Source organism: Phocoena sinus, chromosome 12 (assembly GCF_008692025.1).
Source record: "Phocoena sinus isolate mPhoSin1 chromosome 12, mPhoSin1.pri, whole genome shotgun sequence".
Classification (NCBI taxonomy): Eukaryota; Metazoa; Chordata; class Mammalia; order Artiodactyla; family Phocoenidae; genus Phocoena; species Phocoena sinus.
Window position 1 is genome coordinate 27,142,003 of NC_045774.1, and position 26,757 is coordinate 27,168,759.

At 39.5% G+C, this 26,757-nt stretch overlaps 1 protein-coding gene across 6 annotated transcripts in view; it reads left to right on the forward strand.

Moving 5' to 3' along the window:
- MAP7 (microtubule associated protein 7) overlaps positions 1 to 26,757 on the forward strand; it is a 163,997-nt gene that overhangs the window by 116,010 nt on the left and 21,230 nt on the right. For 4 of the 6 annotated variants that reach the window (XM_032651644.1, XM_032651648.1, XM_032651643.1 and 1 more), the window contains exons 4-8: positions 10,631 to 10,794; positions 11,598 to 11,715; positions 15,591 to 15,701; positions 21,123 to 21,236; positions 26,019 to 26,146. In XM_032651644.1, the coding sequence (XP_032507535.1) occupies positions 10,631 to 10,794; positions 11,598 to 11,715; positions 15,591 to 15,701; positions 21,123 to 21,236; positions 26,019 to 26,146 (635 nt within the window). Of the gene's footprint in view, positions 1 to 10,630; positions 10,795 to 11,597; positions 11,716 to 15,590; positions 15,702 to 21,122; positions 21,468 to 26,018; positions 26,147 to 26,757 lie in introns of all 6 variants that reach the window. The other 2 variants (XM_032651649.1, XM_032651647.1) reach the window with 2 other exon arrangements.

The window sequence follows — 26,757 nt, forward strand, 5'->3', positions numbered from 1 at the left end:
ATGTTTATTGAGCACTAACTATGGGCCAAGCAGTGTTCTAAACACTTCACTCTGTATTATCACATTTAGGTGCAAATTAACACAATGGTTGTACTTTTTTTTTTTTTTTTTTTTTTTTTTTTGCGGTACGCGGCCCTCTCACTGCTGCAGCCCCTCCCGCTGAGGAGCACAGGCTCCAGACGCGCAGGCTCACCGGCCATGGCTCACGGGCCCAGCCGCTCCGCGGCATGTGGGATCTTCCCGGACCGGGGCACGAACCCGTGTCCCCTGCATTAGCAGGCGGACTCTCAACCACTGCGCCACCGGAGAAGCCCGTTTATACTTTTTGTTGTGTGAGCCTGCCACAGTTGCTGATGTTAAGTTATTTTATGGACTGTCATTTATTTTATTTTAAAAGTGCATTGTGATAATTTAGCTCAAGGGAGGAACTGAATCTTAAAAAATGGGATAGTTAGTAGACCCTTTCTTCTTTCTGCCATATCAACTATTTAAGTATATATATATATATATATATATATATATATATATTTTTTTTTTTTTTAAATCTATTTATGGCTGTGTTGGGTCTTCATTTCTGTGCGAGGGCTTTCTCCAGCTGTGGCAAGCGGAGTCCACTCTTCATCGCAGTGCACGGGCCTCTCACTGTTGCGGCCTCTCTTGCTGCGGAGCGCAGGCTCCAGACGCGCAGGCTCAGTAGGTGTGGCCCATGGGCCCAGCCGCTCCATGCATGTGGGATCCTCCCAGACCAGGGCTTGAACCCACGTCCCCTGCATTGGCAGGTAGACTCTCAACCACTGCGCCACCAGGGAAGCCCCTAAGCATATTTTTAATATGTACAGGGTCACCAAGATCAATGTTTACATTCTTCAACAAGTGGTGATTCTGTTAAGTAGAGAGTGGTCCCTATGCTTCAGATGCGGTGGTAGATTTTCCGAAGTTTCAGAGCTGGGCACATCCCCAGCTCTCATGTGAAGGAAGAGCTATTCTGCTTCCTCATGCACACGCAAGGTACATGGGTGCTGTACTCACTGTCCATTTGACACAGAACCAGAGGGTAAATGTAAGTGTTGGAGCAGATACTGTTATCTTTTTGAGAAAATTTGTGACATTGACCATTTGTTAGCCTTGGAGTCCAGTAAGAGTCTGTGGGCTTCCCTGGTGGCGCAGTGGTTGAGAGTCCGCCTGCCGATGCAGGGGACGCGGGTTCGTGCCCTGGTCCAGGAACATCCCACATGCCGCGGAGCGGCTGGGTCCGTGAGCCATGGCCGCTGAGCCTGCACGTCCGGAGCCTGTGCTCCGCAATGGGAGAGGCCACAACAGCGAGAGGCCCACGTACCACAAAAAAAATTTTTTTAATTAAAAAAAGAGTCTGTAAGAACTTGGAATAGATCCTGGTTACTAATTTCTCTTCAAAAACACTTACAAGAATCAAAGCATGTAGAATTTATGCAATAGTATCAATTTTTGACTTTAGATAGTTTAAAGTAATACTAACTACCACCACCACCTTTTTTTACAGCTAGTTCCTGCTGTTTTAATTCACATATTCGTTCACCTAATATTTGATGTGCGGTCACTATTAAGCCAGGAACCCTGGGGCTCTTAAAGTGAAAGATCAATTTTCTACCCTCCTGGAACTTACATTGCTATGCACTCCACCTGGAATGTTTGTCCTGAGAGATGCATGTAGCTCATTCTCTCTCCTCCTTCCGATATTGTTTAAATGCCATCTCTTCAGTGAGGCCTTCCTTGGCATCTTACTCAAATTTGCAGCTCCCCCAAACTAGTCCTCTACTTTTCTCCACGTCACTGTCAGTATCTAAGCATGTATATATTTTATTTGTTTGTTGTCTGTCGGCTTTCACTGGAATATAAGCTTAATAAAAGAAAGGACTTGTGTCGTTTTTAAATTTCTATAGCCTAGTACCTAGAATCGTGCCTGGCACGTAGTCGATGTCTAACAATTGTTGGTTGAATGGTAAATGAATAGTAAATCTGTATGTCTCAATGTAAGTAGAGGTGAATGCAGCAGGTATACTGCAAATTAGTTAGACATTACCAAATTATCAGGTAATACCCACCCTTATAATAGTCCACTCAAACAAGTCTGAAATTCTTATTCTTAAGCATTTTCTCAGTTAGGCGAACAAGGATACAAAGGTAATCTATAGAATAGTTGTGCCTTAAAACTGCTTGGTCTTCGTATATGTTATGAAACTAATAGTCCTACGATATGTTGACAAATTCAAAGGAATATCTAAGGAATATTTAGCAGATGAATAGTCTTCTGTGTTTAGGAAGATATAAGGTTTCCCTTTTTGAAGGTGATACAGGTTAAAGTTTGAAGTATTGATGCGAATGGAGTCACATTCCCAGCTGGGGGCTTTCTGAGAGTCTATAAAATCATGGAAGCTTATCAGAGAATTGTATGATTGACTCATAGCTCATGAAGAAAAAAATAAACTTAATCAAATCTCTCATTCAATTCATTCATATTGGGTTTTATAGCTAAGTTCAATGCTGTACAGGAGATCTATCATAATGTACTGTATTAGAAATAACAATAAGATAACATGAAAAGGATTTTGACCTTCAATTAAATTATTTTTGCATTGTTTCTCAGATAATTTCACCAGACTTCCTTGCCCTTCCAGTCACAACTTTTCTGCTTTGCTTCCCTCCCCACCCTTCTTACTCAGTGTGTGTTGTCACCTCGGGCAGCAGTATTAATAAGAGTACAGTCAAGAGATAAATGATCATTTCAACCTGGCTTAGAATGTTCATCTCAAAAATGTTGATAGAGAGGTTAGCATTAATTAGTAAACAACCAGTGATGCCGTACTCTGATTAGCGTCAGAAGTGAAACTGTCGCTGGTTTTATGTTTCACATTATTATCACTGATAGACAGTCATTGGTTTTAATAAGACTATCCACACACCAAAAAAACAAAAACAAAAACAGACTTTGGGAAAGTCTTTGTAATCCACATTTTTACTGGATAAAACTTTGACAGATCTGTGCTCAACCACGGCATCTGCTCTCCTAAAGTTGTCACTTAATGAATGAAGTGTACAAAAGCTCCCAAGGCAGGTTATGAACAACCAAAGGATCTGAGTACATGTTAGTGGGAGGAATTTGGACAGGAGCACATACCAAAGCACTGCCTCATGAGTCAGGCTCAGGACTGGAAAGAATAAATGCTTGTTGCAGGATGGATTAGATAACTCAGGGGCTGAAGCTTTGACATAAGGTGAATCATTGTGACTAAGCAGCCATTGTTTATTTCTCCCAGGTTGACTTTGCCTTTAAAGCTGACAATTAAAAGGTCTTAAAGCCTGAAAAGTAAATGGTCTTTTAAATAGACGATGCCGAAGGGCAAGAGTGACATTAGAAGATCAGGATCTTCACATTGGATGAACACCTTGTCCCGATCTAGAGGAGGAACTTTAGTCGTGGGGAGGTGTTCCAAATCCTGCCTTTTAGCGTAATGGTTCCCCGTTTTCTTCTAGAGTCAGACAGTCCAGAGTTTGCATTCCAGTTCCACCACTGACTAACTTTGAGACATCAGACAGGTTACTTCACTTCTCTGTGAATAAGTTTAATAAAATAAGTTTAGTAGCAGTGTCTACCTCACTGGCAGCTATCAGCTATGAAGGTACTGCCTGTAAATCACTTGGTGTCAGCATAAAGGACTGAGCGTGATGATGGTGGTGATAAAGATGAGAATGGCAGGTCATGTGACCCCAGAGACTGACCTAGATGCCTGGGATTGGGGAAACCTAATGTTTCTGAGCTACAGGGAGACAAAGATAGAGAGGTGTTTGTGCTTCTGGTCTAGTAGGCTGGAGCTCAGTAAGACAGCCAGGGAAGAGGATGGCAACGTGCTATGAGGAGGGAAAGTGGATTAGGGTCGAGGCAGTAACAAAAAGATTCCAAGGACAACCATTGCTCTGTGTGCTTTAGCAAAACTCCGTTTACTTTAGGTGAGGCTGAACCCTCCTTTAGGCCTAGCTCTGAAGATAAGAAGTCCTGGCACTGTATCGCTTTCCTATCTCCAAAGAAAGGGTCTAGACATTTCACAAGTATAAGCACCTCAGTTCTGTCTCAGCACCTCAGTCCCATTAGTCTACCGCTATGTCAAGGGGAGAAGGCAAAGTAGGAAGTCCCCTCGGGCAGGAGACACAGGTGTGGTGGGTATCTGCAGGGTCATCCTTTTTACCAGGCAGTTCTCCAGTGTAATATTCAAACGAGAGGAAAGTAGAAACACAGTTTAAATGACTTGTTGAGAAGGCTTTGAATTAACACTAAGGCTCAATGTAAATCACTTTGCTTGGAAGTCATATAATCCTTTAACTCCTTAGCTCATTTATTCATCATACTTACTTTTATCATCTGCTGAACTAGACACAGTTTTATATGGGGAAGAACTCAGTAAGAGCAGAGTAGTTACGATCTAGAGTACAGGTAGGAGTCTGAAGGAGCTATGGAAGTGACTTTGCCTCCAGAGGAAGGGCCATTTGACCCAGGACTTGAAAGATGGTTGAAGTTTGTCAGGTGGGAAGATGTGTTTTGGGCAGGAGGTAGCTTGTAAAAATGTACATGATTATACGGTCAGTCTAAGGAGTTGAACTGGGGAACAGTGGGGAACCAACAGGTTTTCAAGCAGGACTGTGACATTGGGTTTGTTTGGGGGTGGGGGGGAAGATGTCTCTGAGAACAGTATGAAGAATGGATGTGAAGAGGAGATAGACTAAACAGGAATAAGAAGGGAATGAGGGCTTAAATACAGTAGAATCGAAAGGTTGGGAGGGGAGACACTGAATTCTGATGTAAAATGATGGAGTCAATTGTGGAAGTGTGGAGTTAGGTTGGAGCATCCATGAGGTGAAATTGAGAATGAACTCAAGGGGTCTAACTTTGTAAACCATTAGGAGGTCATGTATCTGCTATCAGAACGTAGAAGGCAGAGCAGGTTCTGGTTTGAGGTAGGGATGAATATGCAGATATGAGTAAGGTTATGTGATGGATCTGACCAGGAAATTCAAGTGGAAATTTTAGGCAGGAAGTTGTGAATACGGAGGAAATAGTGTGTAGTAACAGAAAGTACAGGCTTTGGAATCAGAGCTGACTTAAAATTTCAACTCTACCTCTTTTAGACCATGTGATCCTGGGAGAGCTATTTATCTCCTTTGGAGTTTTTTTCTTCATTTGATTTTTACTACCAGACAAAATGGGATTATTATTCCCACATTTATTACAATTTTGTTTTCATTTGCCTGATAGCTATTTGTTCATTCATTATTTCCTTTGACACTTTGTTTTAGGTTTGTTTCTTTCAAACTACGTAACTGGGTGTTTTGTGTTTTGGCCTGGTCTAAAAGTCTCAATCTTAACTAATAGGCTTAGTTTTATTCCTTTTAGCTTAGTTTCATTCCTTTTAAACTTTGGTTTTTTTCCCTTTTTATGGTAGGGGTAGGGTTGGTGGTGTAGAGGTGTAGGCGTTGGTTTGATGCAAGTACTGTTCATTCCATGATTGCCCGTATTAATTTAGAAGTTGTGCTATAATTTTCCATACTATTAGTGGTTACCTTTTCATTCCCATTTCTTCATTATTAAATAAAATTAATTAGTATTTCCTACACAGATGCTCTTATTTTTCAGTCCACAGCCCCCCTTCCCAGGGTTGATTAACCAAGTTAAGCCATTTTTTTGTTATTAATATTTAGCACAAAAAAAAATCAGTGTTTTCATACCAACATAAAAATGAAATTTATTTGAATGTAAGTAATCACAATAATTATTGAGATAAAGCACAAAAATTAAATTTGTAGCCCTCAAAATCAAAACAGAAAGAAACCTAATTGTAATCCCTTGTATGTCCTCAAAGGTAAAAACAACTGAGTCATGGGAGTGAATTGAAAAAGATCTTGGAGAACATTTTGTACACACTCTCTAACTTAGAAGTCAGAGGGGTTAGCTAATTTTTCCAAGGTCACACAGAATTAGCGGCAGAATCAAGATCCAAACTCAGATATTATCACTTGTCATTTTCTGACTTTTCATGATATTACTGGCTGTTCTGGTAGCCAGTGTTACCAGTAACCTATTCATATCCTTCCATATCCTAGCATGAACCTAAGCTGTGTGTGTTTCAGAGGTTCAGTGTTAACATTGCTCTATTCTCTGAGCATCATCGTTTTCTTTCCCTCAGATGGTAGTGGAACACACTCTTCACCCACACTGTTGTAAGCCTGCTCAGAAGGACCAGGCTGGGCACTAGATGGTCGAATGTGACTGGGACGGGAGTTGACCCAGCCCACGAGTGCACCATCTGGTTCTCTGTCCTATCTGTGTTCTTCTGTTTAGCTGCCCTTTTTCTGTAGCGATAAGACAGGAGTTAGTATAACGATCATAAAGATTCACTCACTATAATTATCTACATGTACAGAGCCCCTACCATGTACCTGGCACTGCCTTAAGCACTTTATATGTTACCGCGAGCCCACCTGGCAGCCCTGTCAGGAAGACGGTTCGAGGAAACGAGACCACAGAAGTCACTGCTTGCTCAGTGACACATACTGGGGGGTGGCAGGAGTGGGGGGTGGACTCAGGTTCCTGTGAAGCCGGAGCTTCTACTCTATCCTATACCCTTTCATTTCAAACTCCTTTTAGTACACAAGTCACTGTGTGTTTCTAAACAGAGTTCAGATTGATGGCGAATTTCCCCTTTGTGTGGCACTGACATACTGTTGCAGTGTCATTGAAGTATAATCCTGGTAGCAGCAGCTCAGGGATGGGACTGGGTTGTTAAGGTCCAGGGGTCACAGTGGGTTTTCATTTCATTTTTATGTTATGATCTCAGAGTCCAGGAGAAAATGATAACTTCACAAAAGTAAAGGTTAATGATATTCATCACAGGTCCTTTTTGGGGACATGTTATTCTTCTATAGAGCTGCCGCTATGAAATTAGTGAATGTTAATGATTTAAATACTGAATGAGTTGTGTTTGTCTGTTCAGACCACCATAACAGACTACCATAGATTGCATGGCTTAAACAACAGAACTTTATTTTCTTACAGTTCTGGAGGCTGGAAAGTTCAAGATCAAGGCTATGGTAGGCTTCAGTTTCTGATGAGAGCTCCTTTCCTGGCTTTCAGGTGGCCGCTCTGTTCTCACGCTCTGTTCTCACGTGGTCTCTGTTCTCATGTGGTCTCTCCTCTGAGCGTGAAGAGAGAGGGCGAGTGAGCTCTCTGGTGTCTCTTTTTATAAGGACAGTAATCCTATTGGATTAGGTCCCTACCCTTATGACCTCATTTAACCATGATTACCTCCTGAAGGCCCTATCTCCAAATACAGTCACATTGAGCATTAGGGCTTCAACATATGAATTGCAGTGGAGGGGACACAATTCAGTCCATAGCAATTGTTGATTTTTTTTCTTGCATTCAAAAGTCTCATTTCTTAATGAGAAAATACAAAACTTTGATATTTTCTATTATCCACAGGGAATATTTCAAATAACTAAACCTCTTAGAATTATTTAACTTTCAATTCTTATTAAAATATTGAAATATTTTACAGTATCCCTCAGTTTAAAAGATTGCATGATCTGTACTTGGTAATAATCCTAGCAGTCACCAGCATACTCTGCCATAATATGAAACTGCTGTTTGCTATTTCACCATTGTTTGCCTGTTCTCTGTATGGCTGTTTAAAGACGACAGTTGTTTAAAAAGGCACTGCAATAGGATCTCCACGTCCTGGTAGAAAATTAGAAGTGGAACTCGAGAGTTTGACAAAGAAATATTCTTCCTTTAAAAGACTATTTGGGATAAAACTAATTATTGTTGTAATAATGTCTAGCCCTGTTGTGATTGATAACGCAATGTTACGAGCTACCTTTAATTTTCTGAATTGGAATTATGATGATGACAAATCTAGCAATAATGGCTAATATTTACTGAATGCTTACTAAGTGCAGAGAACTATTCTAACTATGTTAGATGTAATGATTCTTTTAATCCTCACAGTAAACCCATGAGAAGGTCGTATATGTAGCCAGAATTTACCCTGACAGAAGTGAGGCATAAGGAAGTTAAATAATTTGCCTAAGACCGGACAGTTATGGGTGAATGAGTCAAGAAGTAGTTCTCAATGAATCAGGAAGTAATTAATTAGTAAGACCCTTGGTTATGTACAAGTTGTGAAAAACACTATAGTGAGTGGAAAAAAAGTGGGAGGGGGAGTCCTTTGCTACACAGAAATCAGAGTATAAGAAATGCTAACGTTTGTGGTAGATGTCATAAGAGCAGCAATGAGCCCTGAAGAGATGAAGCTTCTGGAGAAGACCTTAAGGGCAGTGTTCCTCCATATGCCATCAGTGGATCACTTGGGACCAGAATCACCTGGGAAGTTTGTTTAAAATGAAGATTACTGGGCCCCATTCTAGAAAAAGTGGAAATGAATGAGGGTTGGAGCCCAGCAATCTGTGTTTTCATGAGGCTACTGCCTTAAAGGATGGATCTGTTTGGATAAAAAAAAAAGGATAGCAACTTTCCCAGCAAGGCAACCACAGGAGCAAAGAGATGGGGGAAGTATGGTTTGTTTAGGAGGTACAGTAAGGAGAAAGGTCTCCAGGGAGATTGAAGAGGACGTTTTGGAGAGCAATGCAGAACAAGACCAAATAAAGATATTAAGGCCAGGTTTAGGTAGGACTTATTTCACTTAGCATAATATTCTCTAGGTCCATCCATGTTGTCACAAATGGCAAGATTTCATTATTTTTTATGGCTGAGTAATATTCCATGGCCTATGTATACCACATCTTCTTTGTCCATTCATCTATTGATATGGACACTTAGGTTGCTTCCATATCTTGGCTATTGTGAATAATGTTGTCTATCTGTTACCTTTAATATGTGTTCTCAGAGTATTTTTTTAATTTATTCAATCATTCAGTAAATATTTATTGAGCACATACTATATGCTTTTTCTCTGAGTAAACTTTTAACTTGGGCCTGAGAATTTCTTTAAAACCATGGGCTTTTAACATTGGAAGGAAGGAACCTTGAAGATCAATTTCTTCATGTTTTAGGCAAGAGTAAACTGAAATCCAAATGAAATTGTTCAGATCTCCCTATATGTTAGCAGCAGAGCTGCTGGGAAAACCCAGATCTCTGTGTACCACCCTGAGTGATGTCAGAGGACAAACTTACTGTGGGTTTGTCCTCATGCTTTTCCTTCCATGAAAGTCAAGCCAGTTCAGATCCATTTCAGTAGATTTGTCTCCTGAAATGAATAGCTCTGGAAAGATTTAATGGTAGCAGAAATACAGAATCTCTAATATCAAAGATTTAGAGGAAGCAAAATGTTCTGAATTTATTGTTTTTCCCTTAAAAAGTAACATTTTAATTGATATACCACCATAGTGTCCTCCAGGTTTATGCTTGATATCTTGTTTGGACACTTTTGCCAACAATGTTAATAACTCACATTAAAAATGTGTTTAGCTGTCACGGCTGAAGGAAGCATCATATTTTTTAAAGTTTTGTGGGATTTATTTTTCCCTGAAATGAGGAAGGAGCATATATATGTAAAGAAGAAAGGAAGCATTCCATCATTGAACCATATTTTTTGAGTTGTATATTTTCATTCAGCTTTTTTTTTAAGTCTTACCTAAATAGATTATGAACTCTTCAGACACAAGGTCGGCTGTTTATTTGATCCCTGACATCCTTTTACTGACTCAGTGTGATATGCCTGTGAGGCATATCTTTCATCAACTATCAATCTTTGGGATTTTCTCCCAAATCCTTTTAACACTTACAGAACCAATGCTATGTTGAAACAAATGAAGTCACACACCTTTTTTTTCGTAAATTTTTAAATTTTTATTTAATTAATTTATTTTTGGCTGCATTGGGTCTTCGTTGCTGCGTGCGGGCTTTCTCTAGTCGCAGTGAGCGAGGGCTACTCTTCATTGCGGTGCGTGTGCTTCTCATTGCAGTGGCTTCTCTTGTTGCGGAGCACAGGCTCTAGGCGCACAGGCTTCAGTAGTTGCAGCACGTGGGCTCAGTAGTCGTGGCTCATGGGCTCTAGAGTGCAGGCTCAGTAATTGTGGCACATGGGCTTAGTTGCTCCGTGGCATGTGGGATCTTCCCAGGCCAGGGCTCGAACCCGTGTCCCCTGCATTGACAGGCGGATTCTTAACCACTGCACCACCAGGGAAGCCCAAGGCACACACTTCTGATCTGGAGGATAGCACATGTTTTAATGAGAGAGAGACAGATGGTACTATGGGTTTGAGTTCATCACATCGCTATCAGCATTGAGATGTGATGCATGCACTCTCCTGCAGTAATAATATACCAAACTAGAGGGCTGTTCCACTTCCCAAAGAGTAGAATTCAGTGCATCTTCTCTGGCCTCGTTGTTTGCATATTACGTTACGCTAAAAATTTAACAGTAATATTTTTTTCCTGAAAATTTGAGAAAAGCAAAGGCCATGGTTGGTTAATTAAAACCAAAGACCCCATCCATGTTTGTTAAATGTGGGCCGTTTCTACAGCCCTAACTGTTAAGTTTTTAAACCTGCCTGTGTTTGGTTTCCCTCATTTTTCTTCCTGAAGCTGCAAGAGAAATAATCTGGTTAGAGAGAGAAGAGCGAGCCAGGCAGCACTACGAAAAGCACCTGGAGGAGCGGAAGAAGAAGTTAGAAGAGCAGAGGCTGAAAGAGGAACGTAGGAGGGCTGCTGTGGAGGAGAAGCGAAGGCAGAGGCTCGAGGAGGACAAGGTGAGATGCTGCTCTGGGGGAAACGTGGGAGGCTCGTCTGTTTAAGAAACACAGCACGTTTACTGTGAAGTTTCCCGTTAAGGCGCTGGGATGCACACCAAGAATGTCTCAGAGGCAGCAGATTTACAGAGTCATAGTTTCTAGGGAGGTTGTGGTGTGGAAATCAGGTAGAGAATGGTATGATTGTCACTGTTGCCCCAGGAACTTTAAAAGCTCATTTCTCTGGTCTAGGCCTATAACTTATTTATGTTTACTTCATCTATACTGAAGTCTTAAGACTACTCCCAGTAATTGGATTTCTGTAGGGCTTTACCATTTACAAACATTTTCTCGTAGATTGTCTCATTTAACTCTTATTCAATCCTTGAGTAGGTGTTGTCAGTTTTTGTGAAAATGGACATTTAGACTCAGAATAGGTAAGTTACAGAAAGTCGTACAATCCATTAAGTTGTGGGGTTAGGATTACCCACATCCGTAGATTCCAGATGCTGTTTTTAAAATACAGTACCACATGTGTTTAAGCTAAGACCTGCACTGCCAGGCTTATGTGAGTTGATGGAAGCATCACACTCCCAGTACTAATAGTAATCGTCATTTATTTAAGTACCTGCTGTATGCCAAGCGTTTTATCAACTGGAACCTAATAATTTCAGTAACCCCCCACCCAGGTTGATATTACTCTCACCTTAAGGTGTAGGACTTAGGAAGTTTAAGTAGTACCTCTCTCTCCACTCTGCCTTAAGTTGAAGACTCCTCAGGCATCCAGGTGGAATCTAATCATCAGCTCCTCTCTTCCCTTTAAGGAACGCCATGAAGCCGTTGTACGACGTACAATGGAAAGGAGCCTGAAGCCAAAACAGAAGCATAACCGGTGGTCATGGGGAGGTGCTCTCCACGGGAGCCCCAGTATCCACAGCGCAGGTAAACAGACAGTAACCGCTTTCAAAAATCACTGTTTTTTTCTGGACAGTACAAGTCACAGTTGCTTTTTTATTCTGTGTTTGCAAAACAAAAATCCTGCGGAAATAATTAAGTTACACTTAAACGATGCTTCTACTGTTTGAGGATAAGAGGGTGATGGAGGTAAGAAGATAAGGTTCCCTCCCTCCACACAGGCTGATTTTCTCGTCCTTTACAAAATTCTTTAAAGAATTGGAAATCTATGCAATGTTTCTAAACAACTACTTTCAACTCTACATTATTTTAAGTAATTCATTTGCATAGTGGTTTCAGGATTATGGAATAGGTTAACCAGTTTCGTCTTTTTCTCTGGAAGAACCATAGCAATATTGACAATCAGAATCAATACTATGAGCTTATGTATTCTGACCCTAAAGTATATGCAACACTAAGGCTCTTCAAGAGAAAATACAGATTTCTGAAGCTAGAAATAGTAGATGTCCAAGCAAATGGATGTTCCCTTGTTCTTGAATTGACATAAAATTGTACTGAGATTTGGATTTAGTGAAAGGCTTTATTTTTGTACTGTAAATTCAATACACCTTGAATTTTATATAGTGTGTCAGTTCTTTTTCATTTGTGTGAGTCTAATAAGCTTTTTTTTTTTTTAATTTACTTTGAAAAATCATTGTCTTACATTCTGTCCCCAGGTGGTTTTGTTGAGTCATCATTCACCTTTCTCGATTTAGCAGGACTGGACCACCACTTCACAACTTTTGGTGGTACTAGAAAACCTGGTACAGACATCCTTGTGATTTGCTGATTGCCTGACCTGTAGCTAGCACCTCAGACCTAGGGCCAGTTCATCGATAGCTGAACCATCACCACCTTAGTCATAATGCATGCTTAATATCCTGTTGCATAGACCTAGATCTGGGACGTGGCACAGTGTTTCTCAAGTGTTGATAGTATGACTCAGGTGACTTAAAGGTATTGAAATAAAGAAATTACATGTACTATGTTTACTTTCTTTTTAAATGATCCTTTTGGATAAAACCTTAAAAAAACGTTTTTTCACTAATACATCACCAGGGCTCAAAGTACATCCAGTGTGGCTTTATCCACCCAACCGCCCCATCAGTACAGCTGTTGCCACTTTCAGTTTTAATCTGAATAGCTATGGATTTTCGTTTGCTTTATTCTCTTTCATTCCTAACATTCAGTGTGTCTTCTATAACCCCTTCATTTAAAAAGATCTAAAAGCATGTTGCCACAACTTTGCAGTGAACCAAATTTGAAAGCATGTTTTTTTCCCTTGGCTCTTCATGACCCAGTGGTATTTGCTGTGGGGCACATATCAAATCTGTGGTCATAAGGATCATTTACATGTGATATTTCATTCTAGGGATAATTTTGCATATTTGTTCCATGCAAAAAAGCTGTCATGGTATGTACTTTAAAACCTTACTTATTTTTCTTTTACCTGGCTTCCTGTTTTACATGTGCACGTTACACATGTAAACCTGTTACAGATTTTCAAACATTTTTGAGGGGAACTCAAGTTACTTAGCTTTACTTCTTGCTTCCACACTCAGTTCAATATATAACCTTTGTTATTGCCACTCAGAGCAAGAGAAACCAGCGTTGTATTTGTGAGCCGTTGGATAAAATCCTTTTTTATAAGGTTTGTGAATTAGAGAAAATGGCTCTTATACTGGAACAGAGTAGTTTGAAAATAATGGGAATTTGCCAAAATTCTCAAAGGTCAGAATGATGTGCTGAGATCTTGAGAGCAGTGACTAGGTCTTGATCACTTTGAGTACCCCTTACTTCACCACAAGGCCTAACTTGTGGTAGGTACAATGAACAAATCCTAGAAGTTGAATTTAATCCAGATTAAATCAGTGTGTTGTCTCACTGCTCCCACATCAGCTCGCACTGCTTTGTAAAACTTTATACGTTTTAAACCGATTCTTCATGAATCCTTTTGTGGATCTGTGTTTTGTTCAGAGAGGAAAAGAAAAAGATTAAAAATTCTTACATGTTAAGTAATATAATAAATACATATTATATCTCCATAATTTTAATGATGCATGCTAGGCCTGCATGTAGACACAATCTCCCCCCAACTGAAGCTTAACATATAAAGCAATATCAGAAAAGATATTGCTGTAAGATCTCCTAGAAATGACTTTCATTTTCCTTCCTTGTGCCCTTGAACCTCACATTTTATCATTAAGATGTTCCTTTTGACATTTTACCCTAAATCTTTTCTTTGTTAGGATTGCCCTAAGAGCCCATCAGTTAAGTGTAAATTTGAGTCACAGAAATGATGGTTGGTTATTTTCCTTTTAATAATTAAATTGCTTCATGTAAGTCAAGGATACTTCAATAAATAAAAAAATTTTTAATTTAATTGCTTCAACCGTAAAGATGAGTCCCTGTAGAAGACAGGAATGTCTGATGTTGGTGGAAGACTTGCTTATCTCCTGCACACTGTAAATAATGGCCCAAAATGGTTATTCTGTGGGGGAAATTTTAACATTTTTACCACCAGTGTTAGTTAGACCAGTGGGAACGGGGTTTGAAGGCCTCTCTCACGAGGAATATTTTGGTTTGTTTTCAGTTTTAGAAGAAGCTAACCATAGAAAATAAAATAAAATATGGCAAAACCCCTTTAACTTTGGCTATTATAGGCCAGAAAAACTCCCTGCATCCTACGTAAATATAATGATGAGATGTTTAGACTTTTCCTTATGCACAGTTTTATTCAGGGAACATGATTTACGCTAGTGAGTGTGGTTATAGCTTAGTTCCACTGTACGGAGAACAAACTATCAGAGCTGATTTTTGCCTTTTATACAGCTATTATTTCTCTTCTGCCTTGAACTTTAAGAATTACCCTAAAATTATCCAACTGCAATAAGAATATTATTAATAAACTTAAAGAGAAAGAATTCTGATTTTCTTTGCATTGCTGCCAGTTTTGTGTGGCAGGTTTGTGGGCTGATTCTACATCTGTAAACCACACTAAACTCTGTGTTATGGGCACAGAGGAGTGGTTATTAGTGTACTTTAAAAAAAGAACTGCTCTGGGGGCCATTCTTACCACACCTAAAGGGTTTCTTTTTCTTTCTTTTTAATCTGTTTTTCTATAATGAACTTTAATGCCCTGGGTAAAATGACTCTACAAGCAAAGGTATCAGCAGACGCACAGAACCTGGTGTTCTTTTTATTCTAGTGTTTGCATTCTAGCTTACCAGCACTATTACTACCCTATTGTTCACACTTTGGGAAATCATGAAGGCGTTCAATTTTTTTTTTTTTTTTTTTTTTTTGCGATACGCGGGCCTCTCACTGCTGTGGCCTCTCCCGTTGCGGAGCACAGGCTCCGGACGCGCAGGCTCAGCGGCCCTGGCTCACGGGCCCAGCCTCTCCGCGGCACGTGGGATCTTCCCGGACCGGGACGCGAACCCGTGTCGCCTGCATCGGCAGGCGGACTCTCAACCACTGCGCCACCAGGGAAGCCCAAGGCGTTCACTTTTATGGGCCCCTTTGTGCTTCACAGTCCCCTTCCATTATTTTCGTTGTCCTCCGCTGGCTTTCCTTTGGTCTTCCTACATTTGTTGTATTATAACAATATGCTTGAATTTCCCTAGCTGACTAACTGGTGAGCTGAATAGTTATTTTGTATTTTTATTTTCCTATAAGAAAAATGAGTATTATTTCTAGCCTTTAAGTTACCTTTAAAATGTCCACTTAGAAAACTGTGCTATAGTAAAGATCTAGTCATAGAGCTGAAAGCATCCAATCCTACTTTTTCCTTCCATCAGTGAACTAGGAAATTGCAATCCTGCATGCTGGCTGTCAATTAGCATTATCTCCATTTGTTTTAGATCCAGACAGGAGGTCAGTTTCCACCATGAATCTTTCGAAACATGTTGATCCCGTCATTAGCAAGCGGCTCTCCTCTTCATCTGCAACTTTACTAAATTCTCCAGATAGAGGTACAGTCAAAAGGAAAACAAAAAAAGTGTTCTGTTATTTCCTTAATGCTTTTTTTTTTCTGGATGTTTACAGATAAAAGTAAGCATCTGAAGTTGCTTTCCCTACGTTTCTTAAATAGGAAGAAAAAAACTTCAGAGTAAAAAAGCAATAAACGTCTGAGCAGCATTTTCCTTGCGACAAGAACGGTTCTCATTTTAGAACTTGGCTGAATGATTGCATTTAGCAGTGATGAAAGCGGTGCTTCTCTCAAGTTTTTAGTACATGAGTTTACAGCTCCAGAAATCACCCACTTATCCACCAACATGCAAATAATCTTTGCTATGAACATTTATTTCACTTCAATCAGATTGTCTTTGACTTTTCATCTGTACTTGGGGAATTCCAGGCTTTAACTTTCTAAAAGACCTTTTTAAATGATTCATGTTGATAGATTTCATTTTGCTAATTTATTTCTCCTTTAACCAAACCTTTCTTACTGCATTTCTTGTGTGTGTGTGACTGGTTTTCTGGTGTCCATTCATTTAAAGGGATTTGGCCTAACTTCAAGAACATCATTATTTAAGCCTCCTAAAAATTTCAATATTCATAATCCTCCAATTAACATTTTATTTGAATTTTGAGTTTTGTTCATCCCATGGATTTACAGTACATGAATGTTGAGTTACTTATGAAATGAAAGTTTTATTTTACGCATCATAGAATGAAAAATCGAGCTTTTAAGATAAGCTGCTTGTTTTACATAACTAAAATGATTTTAAATTTAAAAAACCAAAGAATTATTGTGCAATATAAAAACACATACTCTTTGAAAGTAACAAACTGTGGTGACTTTGAGTGCTTTATTAAGAAACTGATTGGTTTTGAAGTGTTTATAGTCTTTAAAAAGAATGTAATGTGTGCATGTTCTATATGTGTGTATGTGTATTTGTATATTTTGTATTGTATAAAAGTTATGGTGTCATTGTTATGTACAATATAATGCGTTGATGTTATAATTAATCTCTTAAAGCAGTAAATGAATCAACTGCCTATTCTTGCCTTTTAACCTAAATCATTTTTTTAACCTAGTTTGCCTAAATCGTTGATATTAGACATGTAGTCAAATTAATGGCCTTTTATATGTTAAAGTGTTATGAATTGAAGTTCCTTTCATAAGTAGCCTTTATTTTCAAACCAATTCCCTTAAAATAACGTAAAATATAGCATGCTATTCTTAACAGTTGTGTATTCATCTTTTCTTTGGGATTGGTCGCTTAGCACTTGAATTTTATATTTTTGTGAACGTGGGTCTAAGACAAACTATAACTGGGACTCATGGCAGTTTTCAGTTAAACCTTGGTTTATTGCCTCCTACAATCCCGTAGCCGAAACTGGGGCAAGGTTGGGGGTAGGCAGATGGGCAATAAACCGAACAGAGTACTGTCCACACTTCTGTGGATTGACAGTGCTGTGTCAACTAGAAATAAGATGTTTTGTAGACTCTGCATGACAATATCTGATTGAATATCCTTAAGTAATTGGATCTCAGAACTGGGAAAAATTTGTTGGTTGGCTCATCTACTTCAATTGGGATAATAGAGTCCCTAAGAGGTGAAGGGCCTGACTTCAAATCCTACAAGTTAATCGCTGGAGAAGAGGGACTAGAACAGAGATCACCAGCTCCCAACCCATGTTGTTGCTGCACTGCATTTGTAGTTCTCTCCTTCATGGATGTCCTTCCTTACATCAATCCTGACTCCACGCGCTCTTCCTTTGGGTGAGGTTAAGGGTCAGGGGCAGTTCAATAAGCTGTTCATAGCTGGGGCCAGGAAATTGCCCGTTGAATCATGGTGCAGGCCTATAAAACCCAATGCTAAGCTGGACTAAAAGGATAAGGGGGAGAGCACTAAATTTACGGGTTCCGTGTCTCCTTCCCCCTTATCAAAAGAACTGTGAACCAGTTCTGGTCTAACTGACGAGGTCAGCCTGGAAGAAAGATCCGCTTCATCCAGGGGCTCCCGTGTGGTCCAGGAAGCGATTTTTTTTTTTTTAAGTTAGGCAGAACTAGCACAGTGAGAGGGCTCTGTCTTTTAATGAGAATAGAAATCTTCTGCATTTGAACTTCTCTAATTTAGAGATTTAAGTAATTTAGTTAGTATAATTTCTTTTCTGCTATTTTTTAAATTCGATTATGCTTTATTATCAAAGTAGAGAGCATTCTTATCAAATTATTAGAGGCTTTTACAGTCTGATCATAGAGAGTGTACACCATTACTAGATTGTTTGAGCTTTCTCAGCCCTGCACAGGCCTTAAAGCTGATATTAAACTGAAGCTCTGATACTATTAAAGTTGACATTCAGCTGGAATGCTCTGCTGGTTATTCAAAATGCTGGAATATTTCCATACCAGTTGGTAAATATCCACTTCCCCGAGCTGTGCTACAGAGTGTTATCTACTAGCTCTACTAGGAGAGCTCTACTGGTGCCTTGCCCCACCAGTTTTTAAATATTTTGACCATCACACCTGAATATAGTGTCACATAAACTGATAAAATGCCCGAGTTAAAGGAAACCCCTGATTACCAAAGATTTCTGTAATCGCTGCAACAGAGAGAATATTGCCCCTGGAAATTTTTGCATTAAAAATGTGTATCGCATATTATCTTAAGCTTCCTGCTTAACCAGCTTTTTTCTCAAGGAAGAAGAATAGGGCGTTTGAAAAAAGTAAGAAGGAAATTGGCTACTCTTTGCTGAAAATTAGTTCATACATTTTTTTCCCCAGGATCTAGATTAGAGGACATGGTGGAGGACCTAAAGCTGAATCCTGCCCACGTGTTCTGTTTGACCAGAGCAGGGGTTTTTTGTTCCTGTTTTAGATCTAATTAATTGCCATCATATTTAAAAATGTAAGATTTCATATGACATTTAGGTCAGGATGTGGCAACACTTGCCTGATTTCTGCATGGCACCCATCATCTGGAACTGAATAGTGATCTCCTGCTTGTGAAGGAACAGGGTAGCACAAATATCTCTAATGTTTGATTGTGTCCTTGGACCAGATGGTCTTTTATGGGAATTGTCGATATCTCATTTTAAGTGCTTAAGTAGGATCAATACTGTAGTTGTTTCATGAGAATTAATACCTTTCCTTCGGGAGCTTATCATCTCACAATTAGGCCTCTCTAGGTTAAAAAAAAAACAAAAAACAATAAAGTAACTCTCCTGTACTAACCTTTACTAAAAAGTCATGGAAGAGATCTGTTTCTCTCTTGCTCAGAGCATAGTTATGAATGTGATAGAAGTGGAAACGTTTCTCCTCTCAAAATCTTTCATTCACAGTTTCGAAGCTATAAAACAAATCTCTTTGGATTTGCTTTAAACACCAGTCAGAGAGAGTGTTTAATGATCTTCATTTGAGGCAGATTCTTTGGTTGATGCCTTAAAGACCAACAGAAATAAAGTAATTGAGCTTCTCAATCAAGGGGAAAAAAAGACATGGCTTTTCATTGATAAACCATCTCTACAGTTCTAAGCCAGTTATCCTACAGAGTTTATCTAAGAAAAGGAAACATTCACCTCTTCTTCCCTTCATCATCTACTGAAAATACAATTCTAGTGAAGATTTTAATTTAATCCTAATCACTTTTCCCACTGATTTAATTCTCTGAATGTATTCTAATTTTAGGTTAGACTATATTCTGCGGTACATACACACACACACACTCTGCCATACTATAGTTTATAATAGCACTTATCCTACTGTGCGTTCTACTAACGGTGTTAACTATTACAATAGTTTTTATAACAGATCTTTTTATTTGTCAGCAGATTGAATTTAACCATGAAGACTCTCCCAATAAACAGAAATTCTAGTAAAGAATTCACTAATTCTTAAATTCACCAGCACCTTCATCAAAATAGCTACTCTTTTAAAATAAAGTCCGATAATTAACGTACTTATTGGAGGTTGATACTTCCTTTCAAATAGGAGCGGATATTTTCTACAACAGCCTTTAACATCGGATGGCTTCTATTAACTAAAACTAATTTCCTAGAATTCAGAAGTCATTTCTTTAAAATATAACATATATAAAAATGTATTATAAGGACAGTTGCTCCAGAGACCAGAGGACTTGCACCTGCTGTTTATGGTGCAGAACAGAAGTGGCCTTGTCAGGTTTAGACAGTTTGAAAGACTTTTATAAGCGACTTGGAAGTGTATTCTAAAATAGAGATACAGTCCTCCCTCAGTATCCGCGGAGGGTTGGTTGCAGGAGCCGCCGCAGATACCCAAGTCCTCAGATGCTGAAGTTCCATAGTGAGCCCTCCGCATCTGCCGGTTCTGCATCCATGGATACCTAGGGCCAACTGTATATTTATTGGGAAATATAAAATGTGGAAAAATCCATGTATAAGTGGATGTGCGCAGTTCAAACCTGTATTGTTCAAGGGTCAAGTGTATATGATCACTTTATTTTAGTGATATTTGTAGGATTTTGCAAGCTTCTTTCCTGATATCTTAGGAAACTAGCTTCTATATTTTCATGGACCATCACTGGAAGCTAACAGTATAAGCAAAGTAATTAATTTATAATTAGCATGCATTTCCTAACAGTGGTCTTGTGAAGCCCCAGTACAATTTGGGACTCCACTTCATTGCATCATTTTAAATTTATTTTCTTGACTCTTCACACACCCACTAGTAATTTCTGACATTATGATTATATTGAGTTTTGGCTTTTCTATCTTAATTTTATCTTCAGCTTTACCCTTATCCTCCATCAGAATTTTTATGTTTTTGCCAAACCAGGGACCTTAAAGAACTTGCTTGCTAAATGGGAAAGTCAAAAGAAAAACTTACATAGAACGTTGCATGAGTCCTCTTTCACTTTATTATATCTAATTTCCTCCAGTTGCCCAAGTAGCAATTCATGGAGATGTAGCAAAATTTAATGGAGACCTTTTCTCTACCCACATATTTCCAGTCTTGCATGAAGCTTCGACTTTGTTGAAGTTGACATTCAGGGTACTTAGGACGCCTTTTGGCTGAGGTGTGTGCTGTCTGCTCACCGCCCATCCTGATGAGGGCAGATGGGTTCGACAGACTCAGAGATACATGCCAAACCTGCTGGAAATGGTTCTTCTGTTTTGTTACCTGTTGGATCCATAGGAGGGTGGTTAGCAAAATCTTTGTCCATAAAACTAATACAGAGCCTGCCACAAACTTAACCTCTTGAAGAGAGGCACCTTATGGAATAGCTGCTCCTTTGAGCAGAGTCCCTCCTGCCCTGACTCTCCACCAGCTTCCTCCCCGGACAGCCTGGTCTCTGTCGAGGTCTCTCGCGAAGGCCCGGCGTGTGGGAGCGATAGGGGTGATGCCTTGCACCCCCTCGCCCCTGGAAAGAATGCTTCTAACATCTCACTTATGTGGTGACGTTTAGCTCGCCGCCTGCAGCTCAGCCCATGGGAGAGCAGCGTGGTTAACAGATTGCTGACGCCCACACATTCGTTCCTGGCCAGAAGTAAAAGCACAGCTGCCTTGTCTGGAGATACAGGTAAAACTGTCAAGGTGCAACTTTCTCCGTGAGGTAAAGTCCTCCTTTAGAAGCGTCTCTAAGCCACCCATTTTCATCTAATCCCATCTCAATTTTTCCCATCGCGTGCTTCTCCTCCTCCTGGTGGAATGGCGTTGGAAATGTGTCTGTTGGTGTTGGTTTCATGCCCCTGGTATCGTTTCCTCTGAGCATCCGTCTTAGCATCTTATCTGGACACCAGATGCCGGGCAGGTAAAGGATGCCCCTCCCTGTGATCAGATGGCTTCAGAGGCTTCTGTCTGTTCATAGTGTTACCAGAAAATCCTATCCCTTACCCACCTTTCTTTCTGCCCCTGCATCTGAGCAGATGATCAAAGGTAGAAATAATTTAATATCTAATACTAATTTGTGGGCCTGGGGATAAACTCAAAGCACAAGCCGATTTAAGCATAGTGTTTCATAATGTAGCTGTGGACTAGTCACATCCTCCCTGGGCTAGTCTTTTATCTGTAATTGAGGAATAGTACCCTTTCAAAACTCTATAAAGAGTTGTGGAGAAGGCTAATTACAGTGTTCTTATTTGTTACATACTTTGAAAATATGTAAAATGTGCCAAGTACTAGTTATTATAATTAGTTATAACTCCTCTACTTTTTTGAAATATAAAACACCCCTGAATGAGCCAATTAGTTTAATGAGAAGTTAGTATAGAGTCTACATCTAGCTGGAAAGAAAGATACCTATTAGGCTTTTGGCAGTGTCTCTCTCATGGTGAGTTGATTTTGACTTTCCCAAATATCTTTGGGCACAATTGGTGTATCTATGTAACCAGCCCTCATGTTTGGCACATGAGAAATTGCACAGCCTCTTCATAAAGCTCCCTTTAAAAAGGCTTTGCCTCTGCAAGCCACCTCATGTTCACTAGCCCTCTTTTTTAATAATAATTCTTGGTGGTTTTATGATATCTTTCATCTGTGGTGTCCAATGAGCTAGTATCAACCCTTATTCTCATAGTACCCCTGGGAGGCAGTCAAGGAAGCAAGTGCAGGCATTCCCACCACCTGCCTGTGGAAAACAAGAGATTGACAATAAGTGAGTTATACCAGAGGCACTTAGAAAATTGGTGGACTAGGTCTTAAACGTGCTTCTATCCTCGGCACCCTCGTGATGCTCTCTGTACCATTGTGCGTTCAACTAGCTGGACCACAGTGATCTGTGTTTTCTATAAAGTAACTCTCCTGTCAGCTGTCACATTGCATCTGAGAATTTTCTGAAGGAAAAAACTACAGTTTATTTCAAAATACTTTATTTTTATGTGCATTTTGTCATACTTTCATATAAGTCATGAAAGCTCTTCTTTATGTCCAGCTAATTGAAAAACCTTTAAAACTGCTTTTCAGTCCTAATTCATAGGATCTAAATAGTTTATGGTTCTCATGCTTCTGAACCTCCACATTGTATGTTGTTTCATACTAAAGGACTGCCTCACAGCTAAAAAATTGTCTTTCTTTGCTATTTCTGTCATCACTAGCTTTTGTCAATTCTTTCACTCTTCCTCTAGTCTCTTCCAACACCATTTCCTCATTTTCCACCCATTCGACTTGCCCAGCTTCCCACCTTCCTTGGCGCTCAACCAAGGTGCTTTTTAATCTGCTAACTGGCTCTTCTTTACTTTGCAACTTTTCCATTCTCCTTTTCACAAATTGATACATTTTTGTAATGTATTTTAGTGTGAAGCAATGCATACATAGCCTTTACTTGAGTTGCCTGTTTTATTAATACATTCCTTAGATCATTGTTACCTATTATTGCATTGATAACAGCTTATATTTAATGAACCAAAACTGTTGTGTTTAGAAATTTCCATTTGAAATTATTCATGTAAACGTCTCTTACACTTATCTCCTCAAAAACATTTTTCCCATCACTTTTATTTTTCCATCTGGTCTCCTTGATTATTTTTTCTTGTCTTCCCATTTTAGTGTCGTCCCTTGAGTTCACCTCATATCCAGTTGCCATTGGCGAGAGGATGACCTACATCCAGAGCCAGGGTTACAGTAGCAAATCAAAATAGCCATCCTTACTCCTAGGGTGTTTGGTGATTGCAAATTCCCGGAACAAGTAATAAGAGCAGTTGAAAATTGGAAATCAGAGTCTCATATGTTTCACTGTGACCACTGCTTTGGGTTGATTTTTTTCTTGCCCATTTTTAAAAATACATTCATGATACATGTGATTATTAGAACTCAGGATTAAATGAGCTAACACATGTAAAATGTTTCAAATAGTACCTGCACATAGTAGGCACTCAATAAATGTTATTATTCTACTATGTAATTATTCTCTCTGCTGCACTCCAACCACTTGAACTGCATTATCTTTTCTCTGCAGCCATTATTTCACATAGAAAATCCTGAACACGTTAAATTAATGCATGCTTGCTACCAATAGTAGAAAGAAATACAGATGTTGTGGAAGGATTTCTCAAAGACATTTCCATAAAAGAAATGTTTAATAAAATTACTTTGGGATATGGAGGGCACTCTAGGAGGGAAAAGAAAACAACAATCATATATTGCTCTTCCTATTTCTTCAGAAGGGCAAGATTATTAGAATAATTGATTTAAAAGTTTCAGGGTTTTCAATAGTTGCTGTTAAGAACAGCGATGAATTCCATGAAATGTAGTATCCTTAGAATTAGCCAGACGATGTTTCTTGAAGAATTAAATTTGAGGATTTTTAAACCTCAAATTTTCATTAGGTAGGTTTAAGGATATTTTTTTCCTTTCCTTCACATTGACTCAGCACTATAATAAAGAATGAACCAGAGGCATGATGAGATTGGTTACATCCACGGTGGTCTCAGGAAATGCTCCAAGGAAGTGCTCCACAGATACCCCTGAAATTATTACTTTCCACTAGAGGGAAAAGAAATCATATTTCTGTGCTTCGTTCCTTTTTCAGTGTCAGACCCATGGCCTCAGAGCAGGGCTGTCATCTAGGGTTTCTTGATCCTTGAGCAGTTAATGGCCTCTGGCTGTGCCCTGGGCTGTGTGTGCCTCTCTTAGTCATTAATCCCACAGAAGTGCCTTGTGCCAGGATGTTCTTCTCTAAAGGCATTTGATTGGCTTGGAAGAGGTTTGCATTAATGAACTCTTTCTTTGTCTGGGAAGGGCAACTGCTTTGTTGTGGCACTTGAGAAAAGGTTGTTTTCCAGCAGTTTTCCCTGTGACCACGATAAGCCACATGAGGAAAGGGTCTCCGTCTTCACAACACAAAGGAAACTTCCTTCATGATTAAGGTCTGAGGCAAAGCTTTATGTCAGTTTGGAAGTAAGACATATACCTTTTAAGGAGAACTGAGGGAATGCACAGTGTTTCAGCTTATCCAAGAAATAAGGGTTCTGTTTCCAGATGATGGGAGAAGAGAGTGCCGTTTCCAGTAGATTCACCACCTTGACCGTTCGGTGATAACCAGGAGATACCGCAAGGCATTTAATGAAAGAGAACACAGGAATACAGATGCAATCTGATGGACTTTCTGTCTGTAGACTAAACCAAAAAAGCACTTAAATATTTTTAACTATAATTCTGAAATTGAGATTACCTTGAATTTGTCCTGTTAACTTTTGAGTTTTTAATTTATTAATACTGTTATATTCAGTTGACCTAACAGTCTCTTTAAAGGGTTGCTACTACAATGGCTAGGGTCGGGTAAAGTCATTTTATAACATGGTCCGAATACATAGCATTCCCCTCAGTAGTCATGTTTAATTGTCTTATTTTTTGCTGGAAAACAAGATTTCCGGATGAGATCCGAAAATGAACCTTGGAACATTAGTACCCACATGTTTGATACCTACGCAGTGTTCTGTGAATTTCTTTAAACCCACTGTTACTCAGAATCACTTGATTAATGGTAATGTTCCTTTGAAGGTGAATGGTCAGAAGCTACGTGGTTTTCAAAAAAATATTTCTATCTTGAGTAAAACTGCAACAGCTGTTCGTGATTCAGCTTTATTTTTGGCAATTCTAACATATTTATGTTCCCTTCACCGTTTTAAATGATGACATCCCATTTCCCCATACGTTCTGCTGCTTGTTATGAACCATCAAATGCCTTGGCTTTTGGGGAAAACCCAGAAGCGTGCATTTGATCTGCCTTTAAGTAGATAAAACACTTACAGAATTTTTTTTTCTGGAAATTATTAGTTATTCTTGTAACAAGTCTTAATACCTGATAAGACTTGGTCATTTAACATCTTAAAATTTCAGTTGCTTTTTTTCCCCAGTGGTTGTTGAATTTTACTCCCAAAATAGTTGCAGTATATCTTGCTTGCCTGCTTGCTCACTTGCTGTCTTTCCACCGTTTGTTCCATCTTAAAGCTATTAGGAAAAATCTAATTATAAACAATCCTTATCTTAAAATTATCTGTCACTAATGTCACGTTTTACCAGAACCATCTGCTTATGGGACTATAAGACCATTGCTCTCTGTAATTATTGGCTTACATCTATATCTTTAATAAGTATTTAAATAGCCAAATAGTTTATATATTCCAGATTTTTCATTTGGACATGCCCTCCTTTTGGACACACTGTAAACTAATAGGACCTTGAGGAGAGTTGAGTATGATGGTCTGGACACCTTTAGGTAATAACATCTTCTCCCTACTTTTCTCTCTATCTCCGCTTTGCTACTTTTCCTGATCCTGCTTTTGGCTTTCCTTCAACTGCTCCTCTGGCACTCTTGCGTGTAAAACAATCACCTGCACCCTAGTTACCCCCATGTGTCCTCGTTCAGCATCTTGCAGCCCCATCAACATCATGCCCTACAAAGCTGCACACTCTAGAAATCCGATGGAGCGACCAAAATTGTTTGTAACACCACCGGAGGGCTCCGCGCGAAGGAGGACTGTTCACGGCACAGCGGTGAGTAGCTGTAAGCCAGGCGATGGTGACATCCGTCCTCCCATCCGTCCCACCAGTCTTGAATCTGGCTGGCTGAGTGGTGCTGTCCCCACACTTCCTCCCCACTTGGCGATTCTGCTGCCCCCTGGAAATCTGAATTTGAAGATGAAAATTGTTCTTTGTTCAAGCATGTCTGAGTGGCTGAACTGCCATATGGGTGCCTCCATACGAATAAGTGCAATGCCAACATACTTTATTTTTGAAAGTAAGAAAACCTTTGAAGGGGAAGTGGGCCTGGACTGCTGCCTTTGCATTTTATTCCAACCCTGTCCAGAAGCTGGCTGAACTCTAAATGTGGTTCACTGAAAAGCAAGATAAGGAATTTTTGTCTGTTTAGCTAATCCGTGTCAAGGCCCAGGTCTTAAAATATAGTGACAAAGAATAGAAAACACTAGTTATTCACTAAGTAATTCTTGAAAGGCTGTTGGGCTGTGTTACAGACTCACGTTTTGCAAGTGAAGAATATAGTTTGTACCTGTTGTTTCTGACAAGGTGGCTGAACTAACATTAATTTTCACCATGCTATAAATGCAATGAGGTCACTTGTATGTCTCCAAGAATCTTTCTTCTTC